Genomic DNA, 12885 nt, shown 5'->3' with positions numbered 1-12885 from the left:
TTGACAGGCATGAAAATGCTTCAACAGGGACCAGTGAGTTCGAACGGATTAATTAAACATGAAAATCGAGTAAAGAATCTAGGCTAGGTCATCAGCATGGAAAGAGATGCATAAAACCCAGACAAGTTTACTTTTCTTTTGAGGGAATCTTTCATAGTAGTATTTTAATTAATTATAAAGTATATTAAAAAGCAAAATCAAATCTAGGTAGCTACGTAAATTAAGAAGATAACTCCATTATTTTGTGGGTCACGGCATACAAATGCTGGTTGGTCGAGCTATCATTGCAGCAGTAACTAGCGAAAGATTTTTTTGAAAAAAATAGGCATGAAAGGGGGAAAAAGTTATTCATAATTGAATGCTTTAGTTAAATGATAAAGAAAAGTAAGCTTATTTCTCCCCATCCTAATTGGTAAAATGATAAGGAAAACAATAATTTCATACAGATTCACTCCACACAGTCAGGACAGCTAATCTGATAATTATCAACATCTCTTATATTGACCCAAATTCGAAAGATCCAAGCTTTCTTCTGATTCAGAATTGCTTGGATTGGACCGCGGAGAATGCCAGTGCTGGGGTGGGGTCCAAGCTATTGAGTGGAAGATTGGTATTGGTGCTGGCCACTCCCCATGTGAAGGAAGCGGCTGAGTTCGTGATGATTGGGAGTTTTCAGATCGCACAGCGATATAAATTTCTTGGCGATTCTGCAGCGTTTCTAAAATTGTTTTTTTCATAGGGTTAATATTGAAATTTACTTTTTAACATAAAATTTAAAAAATTAATTTCACCAAATCATTAAATTCGATACGTCCGATAAAAAGACACTGATTTATCCGGAATCAAAGAGTAACGGAAAAGACGGAATTAAGCCTTTCCGTCCCATCGCGCCCTGGCCTTTGCGTCTTTTTTTTTTTTTTTTGGTAGACACAATGGATTAACAAGGCTGGCCCTTGCGTCGATTTTTGTGTTTAATATAAAATACGTTCGCCTATTCTAATTAAGTTGTAGTTTTTATAAACCTTTATCCTTATTATTTCAATTAAAGTTTTTTCGATTTTGTCAAATAATACACAACTTGTTATTTATTAAGTAAATAATTAGACATTTTATTATGCTGAATTAATAAAAGTATGAAACTACAAACAAATTAATAAATATTATTTTTGAACATAATGTTGTTTTGTTTAATTATTATGTTTTTCATAATGAAATACATCTATAACCTTTTCAATCATATAAAAATTGACAATTAATGAAATTGAATTATTAATAAACAAACTCGACATTTAAAATGATTAGAATTTTGAATTTTTGAAAATGCTGAATATGGTCGGTCCAATGGATTAAGATAAAATTGTCGCAACTGGAGGTGCAGAGAGCAATGTAGCCCCCACCTTTTTTCTCTATTATTAATTTATTAAATTCATTAATTTTAAGGTAATTTAGTAAAGCAATATAAGTAGAGAATATGTAAAAAATAACATAAATTGTCTTATTTTAATTATATAAACTATATATCTTAATTCATTATAAAAATAATTACAAATATATAATTATAGAAGGGAGAGAGCTCAAAAATATCGGAATAATATTACTCAATTTGGCGTAAATGAAATTCCTTTCCATTCAGTTAACCCAAGTGAGAGTTGCACAGCGGACTCTGCACAAAGCCGCTACTTCCCGGAAACCCCGATACCAGCTGGCATTATACCGAAAATACCCTTACGTCGGTATCGCTGATTGGTGACAGCTTGGCACATTTAGAAACTCCTGGGTAAGCGACAAACAGCAAACCATTTCGTCACTCACTGGCTCTGCCAGTGACCCGCCAATCGCAGCCAACGGCCGATCTTTTTGCCTCCATTTATCGTCAACTTAAAAATCGCCGATTCAACACTAGTCTGTCCACCTGATATTTTTAATTTCAATTTCTCGTCCTCGGTACTATTTTCGACTTGTTTCTCTTCTTCCTTTCTCTCTTCCGTGTCCGACTCTGCAAAAGTTTTTTTTGTTTCTAACAGAGAAGGTCCAGACGCAGGGAAAGAGAAAGAAGAGAAACAAAAACCAAAGGCGTGATCCCTAAATAGTTTCTCTTTGTTCTCTCATCAATGGAGTATCACCATCACCAAGCTTCCTCTGCTACAGCTTTCTCCAATAAGGTCGCTAACGGTGGAGTCTTAGCTGGAAAGCACGCGTACGACGGTATTTTTGGTTGTGTACCTAAGCCTGGGTCTCGAATGGAGGATTACAGAGAGATATTTGGTGGCGCTGGTGCTTGTTCGATTCCGATTCTCGATTTCCCTGAGCTGAAGGACAGAAAGGCTTCGATGGACGCACGAAGCTCGAGGCCAGACTACTCGAAGATTTTTGGTGGTTTTGCAGAGACGGATTTTGCTGTGCCATATGAGGAATTGTTTTCAAAACCAAAGAAAGTGAAGAATTCGTCTCAGGAAGCTCGGTATGAATGGCTAGTTATTTGAATATGCATAATATCCTCTCTCTCTCTCTCTCTATTTATTTTTGTCTAGTTAGTTGAGGGAGAACTGCATTTAAAATGTTAAGATTGTATATTTAGCAGCCAAAGTAGGATCTTTGATAATGACAGGAAGGTCGATTTTGGATTTAAATGCTCAAATTATAGGTGTGCTGGTTAGTTAACCAGCAACTACATTTTCTTTTTCACCTTTCAGTGAACTGAAAATTGTAAAATTTTGTTTTATTTTTGATATTTCGAAAAGCCCTGTTATGCTTATGGGTTTCCTCGAGAAGGACGAACTAATTTCGATAATCAAGTGCAGCCTCACTTCTGAACTGGCTGATCAATTAATTTTTGTTACTGCTCTGAATTGATGCCTGCTTGAGAAGGATCAAACCTTAGATTTTTTTTTTATCGCCTTTGTTTATTTTGGCAATATAGAGTATTTAAGATTAATTTGAGTGAAAAAAAAATGTCATGGCTTTATAGTTTATCCTGTTTAATCAACGTAATTTCTTCCCCTTCTTCCCTCCTTCATCTTTCTTAGCTATAATTTTCTTTTTGTCGTCTATAACCATGTCGAGGCATTTGTTAGCCTTTTATTATGCTGTATTGATTATAGAGATAGAAAATTGACCATCATAAGTGTTGTGTGTTCGTAGGGCTACAGATAAAGCCAAGTTCTGCTCTGCAGGGCCAGAACACTTTAATAGTTCAGAACAGAAACATGCACCATTACCTGAAGTATCTTCCCAGACGCTTGATGGTGGGAAACAAATTAACCTATCATATAACAAGAGCAACCCGGAAAGCAAAAGTGGGACACATGGAATGACCAATGTTGGTCAGCTCCACGCCACTCCTGGTTCTACTTGTTTGATTGATGAAATCACTCCCTCGCAGATGACTGAAGGTGACAAGGTAGTATACTCAGTATCAAATGATGCTAATCTGAATGTCCATGTCAGTGAGGGCATAAAGCAAAGCAAACCTTTCAGGAAAATTGTGTCAGGTCCAATTAACCTGTCATGTAATAAGGCCAACCCAGAAACCAAAAGTGGTGGAATCACTAATATTGGTCAGCTCCAAGACATACCTGGTTATACTTGTTCGATTGATGAAATCACTCCGTTGCAGATGACTGAAGGTGACAAGCGAGTACACACAGTATCAAATGATGCTCCTCTGAATGTTAATGTCAGTGAAGGGGTAAAGCAAAGCAAACAGCTGCGGAAAGTTGTGTCAGTTCCGATCAACCTCTCATATAATAAGAACAACGTAGAAAGCAAAAGTTGCACAAATGGAATGACAAATACTGGTCAGCTCCATGCTGTTCCTGGTTATACTTCGACTGATGAAATCACTCCTTTACAGATGACCGAAGGTGGCAAGCCAGTACACACAGTAGCAAATGATGGTCATCTGAATGTTAATGTCAGTGAGGGCATAAAGCAAAGCAAACCACTCCGGAAAGTTGTGTCAGGTCCACAACCTAGAGAATCTGCTAAAAACAGTTCTAGAGATCATGCCAACTTTCAGAAAAAATCCAGCAGGAATAAATCCTTTTCAAATGATATATCATTTGATGCATTTGAAAATGGCTTTGGCATGCAGCAATCGACATTGTCACCTCTAAGCTCAATGCCTAATTTAGGTAATAATAGGGATGGCACTATGAGGTCTATGAATTCGAAGTTTAGGTTTTTTAGTGATGCTGCTTCTGAAGGCGCTGCTGGTAGTTATTCACCACCTTCATTGGATGATGAAATAGATACTAATTCAGCTGCAGCTGCCTCTGCCGCTGCTGTAAGGAAGGCAATAGAAGAGGCTCAAGCAAAGATTAAAATAGCCAAAGAATTAATGGAAAGAAAGAAGGAAGGACTTCCAAATCGCTCGAGATCAAAATTTAGTAATCGCTTGAAAGATGAGAGAAGGGAGGTTGACGCTGCAGAAAAAGCAAATAGATCCAAAGAGAAGCCCAAAGAAATGCTTTGGAAACCTTGTACTCCACAGCAAGATTTTTCCAGCTTACCAGAGCACATTGCAACACAAGCAAGCCATGTAACCCCTGAATTCAGAAATGCAAAGAAATCATCTCTTATGGAAAATGCTATGGGAGATACAAACACCACAGGTTACAAATTGGCTGAAGTGGATAATAGGATGGAATCAGAAAGCATAAAAGCAAAAGATGAGTTTTCTGAACCTGTTGATACCAGTGCACATAGAGCAATGACAATGGAGGTTGAGCAAGAAAAAAATGCTGAGAGAATGAAACTATCAGCTAGTGAGAACAAATGCAAGGAGAAGATGACTAGAGAGGAAAACATCAAGAAGCAACTGGAGTGTGATAATGAGAAATTAAAATCATTTGAGAAGCTGGAGAAGGTGAAGAGGGAACTAAATTCAGTGGAAGTAGGATTTGAGTGGGATGTGTACAGAAACAATATCAAGCCAGCTGAAGAGCTTCATCTTCAAATTGAAAATGAAAAGAAAAATAGAGTTGCTTATGAGCGTGAAGAAGCTGGTCTAACTTCTAAAGTGCCCAGTGAACAGGAAGAATGTGAGAGCACAGAGAAATGGTTGCATGAATCAGAAGAAAATAAAGAACTTGAAATCCAAGATTTAGAAGAAAACAAAGACAAAGAGGAACTAAAAGAATCTCAGAATTTGGTGAAAATTGAGAAGAAACAGAGAGAGGCACACAATCAAGAGGAAATGGAGAATAGATTTAATGCAGTTCCAGTGGGACGGGAGAGTAAGAGTAGATTAGAAGAAACTTGTAGCTATAAAGGAAATGAGAACGGACAGAAGGAAGATTTGGAGGGGTTGGGAAGTGAAATGAAACAACAAGAGGGTCCATATCAGCAAGAGAATGAGAAGAAACTCGGTGATGCCAATTCAGATGATTCTGAGAAGTTTTTTCAAGTTCATGAACAGGAAGTAATTAAGGTGAGATATAATCCGGACATGGAAGGAAGTGAGGGGATGCTTGGAGAGGATTGTGTAACTAAAGGAAATAAGAAACTGGAAGAGACCAAACAGAATGAGAAGACACATGGAGAGGATTGTGGAACAAAAGGAAATGAGCAACTGGAAGAGACCAAACAGAATGAGAAGACACATGCAGGGGATTGTGGAACAAAAGGAAATGAGAAACTGGAAGAGACCAAACAAAATGAGAAGATGCTTGGAGAGGATTGTGGAACAAAAGGCAATGATAACTGGGAAGAGACCAAACAGAATGAGAAGATGCTCAAAGAGGATAATCAGATGGATGAAACAGAGGAAGTCATGACTTGTGAAGTGTTAGAAACTGAGCGCAAACAACAACAGATTCATCTGAGGGCGGAGGACGAGAGCAATTTAGAAGCAACTCAACAGGCTTTGAGATACCAGGAGAACAATCTTGAAACAAATAATGATGTTTACAAAGTAGATGAAAATGGAAATGCAGGCAAAGCTGACGATGCTGGTGGCTATGGAGATAAAGAAAGATTGGAACATGTAAAATTAACTGCCGAGATATTTGCATTTGAAGAGAATGGGAAGATGATGGACGCAAGTGAAGATTCCTTTCCTGAGGAGACTGGAAAAGGTTCAGAAGCAACTGAAGAGGCAAATGATCTGGTGGAAGAAGAGAACTTTGAAACTGGTGTCCCAGAACGAGATCTCCCTGGTTTTGATGGGATTAAGAAGCAAACAACTGATGTGTGTTTAGGTGAAACAGTTGTCACCCTCGATCACAAACTAAATGAATTTCATGTGGCAGAGTATGAGAAAATCCATGAAGGGGAAAAGCTTACTGAAGAAGAAACCTCTCATTTGGATGAAAATGAGAAGGATGACAGTGAGTCTGAATTTGGCCCCAGTTATGAAGAAAATGAGAGTAATTCTGCATCTTCTCAGGAGGAAAGATGGTTAGTTAATGGCATAGAGTCTAAGACACTGTCTGACTCGGTAATGCATGTTGAAGAAGCAGCTTGTGAACTGGGAGAGAATAACAAGGACATGGAGGAATCTGAAGTTCCTTCTAATCACGAAGAAGTTGAGACTTATTTTGAATCTTCTTCCGAGGAAAGATGGATAAATAATAGGATTGACAAGCAAGCAATTCAGCAGCCACATATTCTTGAGGGGGAAGGAATAAACATGGGAATATCGCAAGAGGACAGAACAAACAAAAGCACTGATAAAAAGGAGGTGAAGTATCTTGAGAATCTGATGGTGAAGAAGAAAGTTGAAGGTTTGCAAAAGGAAGTGGAGTCGGAAAAGAAACATCATGGAAGAAAGGAAGAAGAAAAAGCTAGGGAAATGGAAAAGGAAAGAATAGCTGTGGAAAGAGCAATCCGAGAAGCTCGTGAAAGGGCTTTTGCTGAAGCTCGAGAAAGGGCAGCCGCAGAAAGAGCAGCTGCAGGAGCTCATCAAAGGGTAATGGCAGATGCTCGAGAAAGGTTAGAGAAGGCAGGTGCTGAGGCTAATGGTAAGTCAGCAGCAGAGAAGGCATCTATGGAAGCCAAACTAAAGGCAGAGAGGGCTGCAGTTGAGAGAGCAACTGCAGAGGCCAGGGAGCGTGCCCTGGAAAAGGCATTGTCTGAGAAAGCTTCTTTTAAGGCAAGAAATCAAGCGGAGACGTTCTCTGGTGCTTCAAGAGATGGAATAAAATCCAGCGTGAGCTTCCTTTTTTTTTTTTTCTTTTTTTTTGGTGATTTGGTGGTACAGAAAAATTAAGACTTCAAGATTTTCCTGCAGGATCAACAATATAAAGATCCATGTCCTTCCAACAGTTCCAAATATCCAAGCACTTCAAATCATGATGGTATGCAATAGATAAAAACTGCCCTATCGAACATAGTAAAAGGAAGAAAAAAAAGGCTCTATCATGTTTACAGGCATATTAGAATATGCTCAAGGTTATGCCATTTTCTGAACAAAAAATATTTTGCTTCATACCTGCTCAACAGGGAGATTTAACGGTGGTAATGGTGAATTAGCCGAAAGGTGTAAAGCTACATTAGAAAGGAATCAAAGGACAGCCGAACGTGCGGTATGCGATTCTTCTTGCCTATGATTAAATATGGGGAACCAAATTTTGTAAATTTTAACTGGTATTGTTTTGTTGGGGATACTTTCAGGCAAAAGCTCTTGCAGAGAAGAATATGCGGGATCTTCTTGCTCAGAAAGAACAAGCTGAGAGAAATGTAATGATTTATTCAACTAATAATACAATACCCTTTCCATTATGACTATGTATGGATGTCTCATACTGTCATTTGTTGAACTTTAATGACAGAGATTAGCAGAAACTCTGGATGCTGATGTCAAACGGTGGTCAAGCGGGAAGGAAAGGAATTTGCGTGCCTTGCTCTCAACACTACAATATGTACGTAGAAACTTTTTCACACTTTCACTTTATCTCTTCATAACTCTGCTTCTACGTGCGAGACAGTGTTCTGGACAGCATGCCTTGTAAAGTCAGGACGATAGATAAACTTAGGGTTCTTTTTATTTTGTATCCAATTGTGCACTTTATAAAAAGTCTTTTTCCTCCACTGGAGTATGTCTTTTAGTTTGAAACTCCTTGAATTTTGATTGCTTTTATTATGAGAACACCACTTTCCATATAGAAAACTCAGTTTTGAACCTTGCGTAATTGGCAGTATACCTTTCCAACTTGGGATACTTCAGATGCTAAACCAGAACATGAATTGGGCGCCTTATTACCCTTTTTTTCGTTTAACTGCATAACTAATCCTATCAATCACAACCTTTGTGCTTCTACGGAATCCGCTCTAGGGTGAATAAAAAAATCAGTATTTTATTGCGGTGTGTTGGTCTCTTTTTGACGAGCTGACTGTTGGCTTATCCATTTTTATTGGTTTCATTATTCTATCTAGTTTCCTAATGAATCAGGAATTATCATATTTTTTTTTAATATTACTTGCAGATCCTGGGCCCTGATAGTGGTTGGCAGCCAATTCCTCTCACAGATCTTATATCAACTGCTGCAGTGAAAAAGGCTTACCGCAAAGCCACTCTTTTTGTTCATCCTGATAAGTTGCAGCAAAGGGGTGCAAGCATACAACAGAAATACACATGTGAGAAAGTTTTTGACCTTCTAAAGGTATGTTTTTTTTTCCCTCCACTTCCTTGAATAACTGGAGTATCAGGGAAGGAAATCTAGAGGTTTGTAGGTATCAGGGAGGGTATTAATTTTCCAAAATGACATTCTGCATTAGATCGATAACCCCAAACTGATGAATCTTAATATTATCTTTTTCCTAATCTGAGTCATCCTGCTAACCCATCTGTTACTCCCAGGATGCTTGGAACAAATTTAATGCAGAAGAACGTTAGATTATCCGTTCATCTCCTCAAAAGTAGCATACACCATGTTTTTATTATAAATTGCAGCAGAACACATTTCCACATTTGAAGCCTCTGGTGTACAAATAAGAAAATTATCTAGGGATTCTTTTTCTCATTATGCAGCTTCAGAAAGACAGATGGGATGGCGGTGATGGGTGGAACATTTCAATAATGTATTAGCGTGCTGCTGAAATTCAATGGAAACATAATGTTGAACTTGAATATATACGAGAATGAAATACTAAGTACGATGAAACTTGCTGGAGCAATTTGGACATTGTGCAGCCCAAAAACATGACTGGATGGATCAGTAAATACCATTAAACAAATTCATTAAAGTACTCATTCCTTAGAATACAAAACATCTATAATTTCTCTCGGTTTCTTTTGGTTTGCACGAATTTATTATGTATGGAGAAAATTTTGAATAAACTTCAAAAAAATTGAATTTTCCGACTTAAAACAAAAAAAATTAATAGAAAACATTAATCAAATTTTTGTAAAATTTTTAATTTTAAATGGAGCTTATGCGGAATAAAGAAAGAATTTATATTTAAAAATACTTCTTTAGTCTTATAATTTTTTATTTTTTTTTAAATTATTATTCACTTTTTTTAAAAAAATTATAATAACAAATAAATATACTATTATAATTTTATTTTATTTTATTTTATTTATTATAATTTTTTAAAAATATTTAATAAAATTTAATATATTTAATACAGATCTAATTAAAAAGTTAATAAAAAATTATATTTAATGTGTGAAAAAAATAAAATAAATAAAAAATATGTGACGAGAGTAATACAAAATTTAAGATACAACTTTTCAGTATCCAATTATTATCTTATTTTGCTCAAATCAGGGAAATTTATCTTTGTTGTATCTAAATCAAAATCATAAAAAGCTGGCTGATTGTTATTTGTTTCAATTTCATCTCTTTAAATTTCAAGGAATTGAATTGAATTTAGGGTTATTTGTTTAATTTAACTAAAAAACAAACTTCAGTTCTAAAAATTCAATTATGTCAAAAGGATTATAACTAATAACTTATATCAATTTCTATAAATCATTTGATGTCATAAAATCAATTTCACCAAGTCAAATAACAAATTTATACAGGTAATAAAAATTAAATAACTTATAATTGAATACAGTAACAAAGAGAACACTTTTCTTTTTTCAGAAATTGAAATGTAGAGATATCAATGGTATAATCAACTTTTGTGCAATTTAAAATTGAAATTAAATTGATTTTAGATAGAATATAAATTAATAATTTTAATTTTGAGTTTAATTTTTTTTATTTTAAAATTTTTAATAACTGAATTAAATAAAAAATAAACTAATCAAATCAAAACTAAATTTGACATTTAAAAAAAATTAATACATCTCTCAAATCTAATTAAGCATATATCAGAATTGTGTAGGAGAAGATGATTGAAATTTTGAAGAAGCAAAATCATGTACGAGAAAACTATGGAAAATTTGTAAGTAAAAGCTTTTAATTTCTTCTCACGTAAATCATTCTATAAAAATGTGTATTACAATCTAAGATAGGAAAATTATTTACGATTAATGTGAAAATTTAATACGTAAATATCTTTCCAAATTTCACTTAATTAAATTGTGAGCTGTCACTTTCTCCGTTACTACTATTTCTCTTTACGACATGTTTGATTGGTTGGCATCTGAAATTTATTATTTTAATAAGTAATGCAAGTTGGATACGTATTATAATTTTAAAAAAATAATTATTCAAAATGAACTGACTAGGAAAGAATATAATTTAATTATTCTCCACCCTAACGTCTCATCTCCTTGGGATTTTGACTGCGTTCGTATGCAGAAGACAAAGATAGGAGGGCAGGTGAGAAGCGTAATCCACCAGTCAACCAGGAAGAACTGGTAGGTGATCACGTTCTAACAAGTTTAGCTGAGAATTTAGATGAAATTGAAGTAAGCAAGAGTTGTTCTTGTTATTAATGTATAAATTGAACCAAGATACTTGTTGAGTTCAAGAAATATTCTCATGGGGACAGAAAGCCAAACCGTTTGTGTGACAGGTGCTTCTGGGTTCATTGGCTCATGGCTCATCATGAGACTCCTCGAGCGTGGCTACACGGTTCGAGCCACCGTGCGCGACCCTGGTTGGCCCCCTGCTTTTCGACTCCACATTAATTTCTTTTTCTCTTTTTTTGTATTATTCTAATGGGTAATCTTTCCTCTGCTTGTTTCGTGTTTCTTGGTCACAGATAATGTGAAAAAAGTGAAACATTTGTTAGAGTTGCCTAAGGCTGAGACCCACTTGACGCTGTGGAAGGCTGATCTCTCCATAGAGGGAAGTTTTGATGATGCGATTCAAGGTTGCTCTGGCGTTTTCCATGTTGCTACACCTATGGATTTCGAGTCCAAGGACCCTGAGGTACCACTCCTATTTACATGTTTCTCTTCCTTTCTTGGAGAGAAAGGGTTGCAGAGGATAATAAAATGTATTTTCTGATGCTAGAATGAAGTAATAAAACCAACGATCAATGGAGTTTTGGACATCATGAAGGCATGTGCAAAGGCAAAAACTGTTCGAAGAATAGTATTCACTTCATCTGCAGGAACTGTGGACGTCGAGGAACACAAAAAACCAGTGTATGATGAAAATTGCTGGAGTGATTTGGAATTCGTTCAGGCCGTGAAGATGACAGGATGGGTTTGTATATATAAAAGCCTCTGATAATTCCACATTTCATTTTCTAGAGTTTTATATATTACGTTGCTGGATTCTTGTTTGCAGATGTATTTCGTGTCCAAGACTCTGGCAGAGAAAGCTGCATGGAAGTTCGCTGAAGAGAACAAACTTGATTTTATCAGTATAATCCCAACTCTAGTTGTTGGTCCATTTCTAATGCCATCTATGCCACCAAGCCTTATCACTGCACTTTCCCTGATCACTGGTATATATATAAAATCTGCTATTAATTCTTGAATCCAATTCTGAAATCTAGTTTCTGATGCAATTTTCCATTGCCTCAGGAAATGAAGCCCATTATTCGATTATAAAGCAAGGGCATTATGTACACTTGGATGATCTCTGCAATTCTCACATTTTCCTGTTTGAGCATCCACAAGCCAAGGGGAGATACATTTGCTCCTCGCACAATGCCAACGTTCATGAGCTTGCAAAATTGCTCAGAGAAAAATACCCTGAATATAACATTCCTGTCAAGTAAGCCTTTTTGCCATTGATTAGTAGTTTCCCTTGTTAATGAACAAGAAAATTAATTAATTAGTCATTGTTCTTGATTAGGCTTAAAGGCATGGAGGAAGATATAAAGCCTACAGCTTTCTCCTCCAAGAAGCTTACGGACATGGGTTTTGAGTTCCAATACAGCTTGGAAGATATGTTCGAAGAAGCTGTGGAAACCTGCCGCGCAAAGGGATTGCTTCCTCCGGCAGCCTCTAATGGTGAAGTTGCAGACAAGAAGGTTGAAGGGAGAGGAGTGATTACTTGTAATGAGGTTCCAGTGTCTAACTAGAAATGCACCGATGAGTGGAAATATGCTTCTCAGCATAATCTATCTATCTATCTATATAAAACGCGAGTTAAGTAATTCATGGAATAAGATCGGACCTGAAGGTTTGTAATCGGCTGTGTCTATTTTAATGGTGACGTTATGAAATATTTACTTTAATTTTAAAATTTGAATAATTGCAAAGGTTAAGTTAATTTTCTTCGTGCATAAAGATATTATCTAACATAAAAAATTGAATAATCATTACAAACCTTCGTTTTTCTATTACTAATGCAATTTCTATATGGTGATTTTCATTTCAACCATTGTTTGTTGTTTCCATACGTGCCTCTTTTCTGATTTTTTAAATTTTGATCTCTATTATAAAATTTCTCGAGATTGCCACGACACCCTATAAATAAATCTTAATTTACTAAAAATAAAAAAAAATCTGAATATTGGATTTTTTTTGGACAGATACGCCATTTTAGTCCCTAGCTTTTATATTTTAAGACTTCTTGAGAGACTAAT

General features: G+C 36.0%; 2 protein-coding genes across 2 annotated transcripts; both read left to right on the top strand.

Moving 5' to 3' along the window:
* The first annotated feature begins 1738 nt into the window (after positions 1 to 1738).
* LOC110605834 (auxilin-like protein 1) lies at positions 1739 to 9117 on the top strand. Its single transcript, XM_021744489.2, has 8 exons — positions 1739 to 2461; positions 3142 to 7150; positions 7232 to 7298; positions 7444 to 7526; positions 7615 to 7680; positions 7773 to 7862; positions 8427 to 8603; positions 8801 to 9117. Exons 1-8 carry the CDS (start codon positions 2112 to 2114, stop codon positions 8834 to 8836), a joined length of 4878 nt encoding a protein of 1625 aa, XP_021600181.2. The 5' UTR covers positions 1739 to 2111; the 3' UTR covers positions 8837 to 9117.
* Positions 9118 to 10829: 1712 nt separating this feature from the next.
* Positions 10830 to 12542, top strand: LOC110605890 (dihydroflavonol 4-reductase). Its single transcript, XM_021744565.2, has 6 exons — positions 10830 to 10998; positions 11104 to 11273; positions 11358 to 11552; positions 11637 to 11796; positions 11876 to 12068; positions 12150 to 12542. The coding sequence occupies exons 1-6, from the start codon at positions 10881 to 10883 to the stop codon at positions 12376 to 12378; spliced, it is 1065 nt and encodes a 354-aa protein (XP_021600257.2). The 5' UTR covers positions 10830 to 10880; the 3' UTR covers positions 12379 to 12542.
* The last annotated feature ends 343 nt before the right edge of the window (positions 12543 to 12885 follow it).

The sequence above is a fragment of the Manihot esculenta genome, chromosome 18 (assembly GCF_001659605.2).
Source record: "Manihot esculenta cultivar AM560-2 chromosome 18, M.esculenta_v8, whole genome shotgun sequence".
Lineage (NCBI taxonomy): Eukaryota > Viridiplantae > Streptophyta > Magnoliopsida > Malpighiales > Euphorbiaceae > Manihot > Manihot esculenta.
The sequence above is the reverse complement of the archived record's forward strand: the minus strand, read 5'-3'. Positions and strand labels throughout refer to the sequence as shown.

Bases quoted from the DNA above. Each gene is read 5' to 3' on its own strand.
- LOC110605834 (XM_021744489.2), top strand. From the start codon at position 2,112: ATGGAGTATCACCATCACCAAGCTTCCTCTGCTACAGCTTTCTCCAAT. The intron at 7,151-7,231 runs GTGAGCTTCCTT...ATTTTCCTGCAG, and splicing joins GAGATGGAATAAAATCCAGC to GATCAACAATATAAAGATCC. The intron at 7,527-7,614 runs GTATGCGATTCT...GGATACTTTCAG, and splicing joins AAAGGACAGCCGAACGTGCG to GCAAAAGCTCTTGCAGAGAA.
- LOC110605890 (XM_021744565.2), top strand. From the start codon at position 10,881: ATGGGGACAGAAAGCCAAACCGTTTGTGTGACAGGTGCTTCTGGGTTC. The intron at 11,274-11,357 runs GTACCACTCCTA...TTCTGATGCTAG, and splicing joins TCGAGTCCAAGGACCCTGAG to AATGAAGTAATAAAACCAAC. The intron at 11,553-11,636 runs GTTTGTATATAT...TCTTGTTTGCAG, and splicing joins CCGTGAAGATGACAGGATGG to ATGTATTTCGTGTCCAAGAC.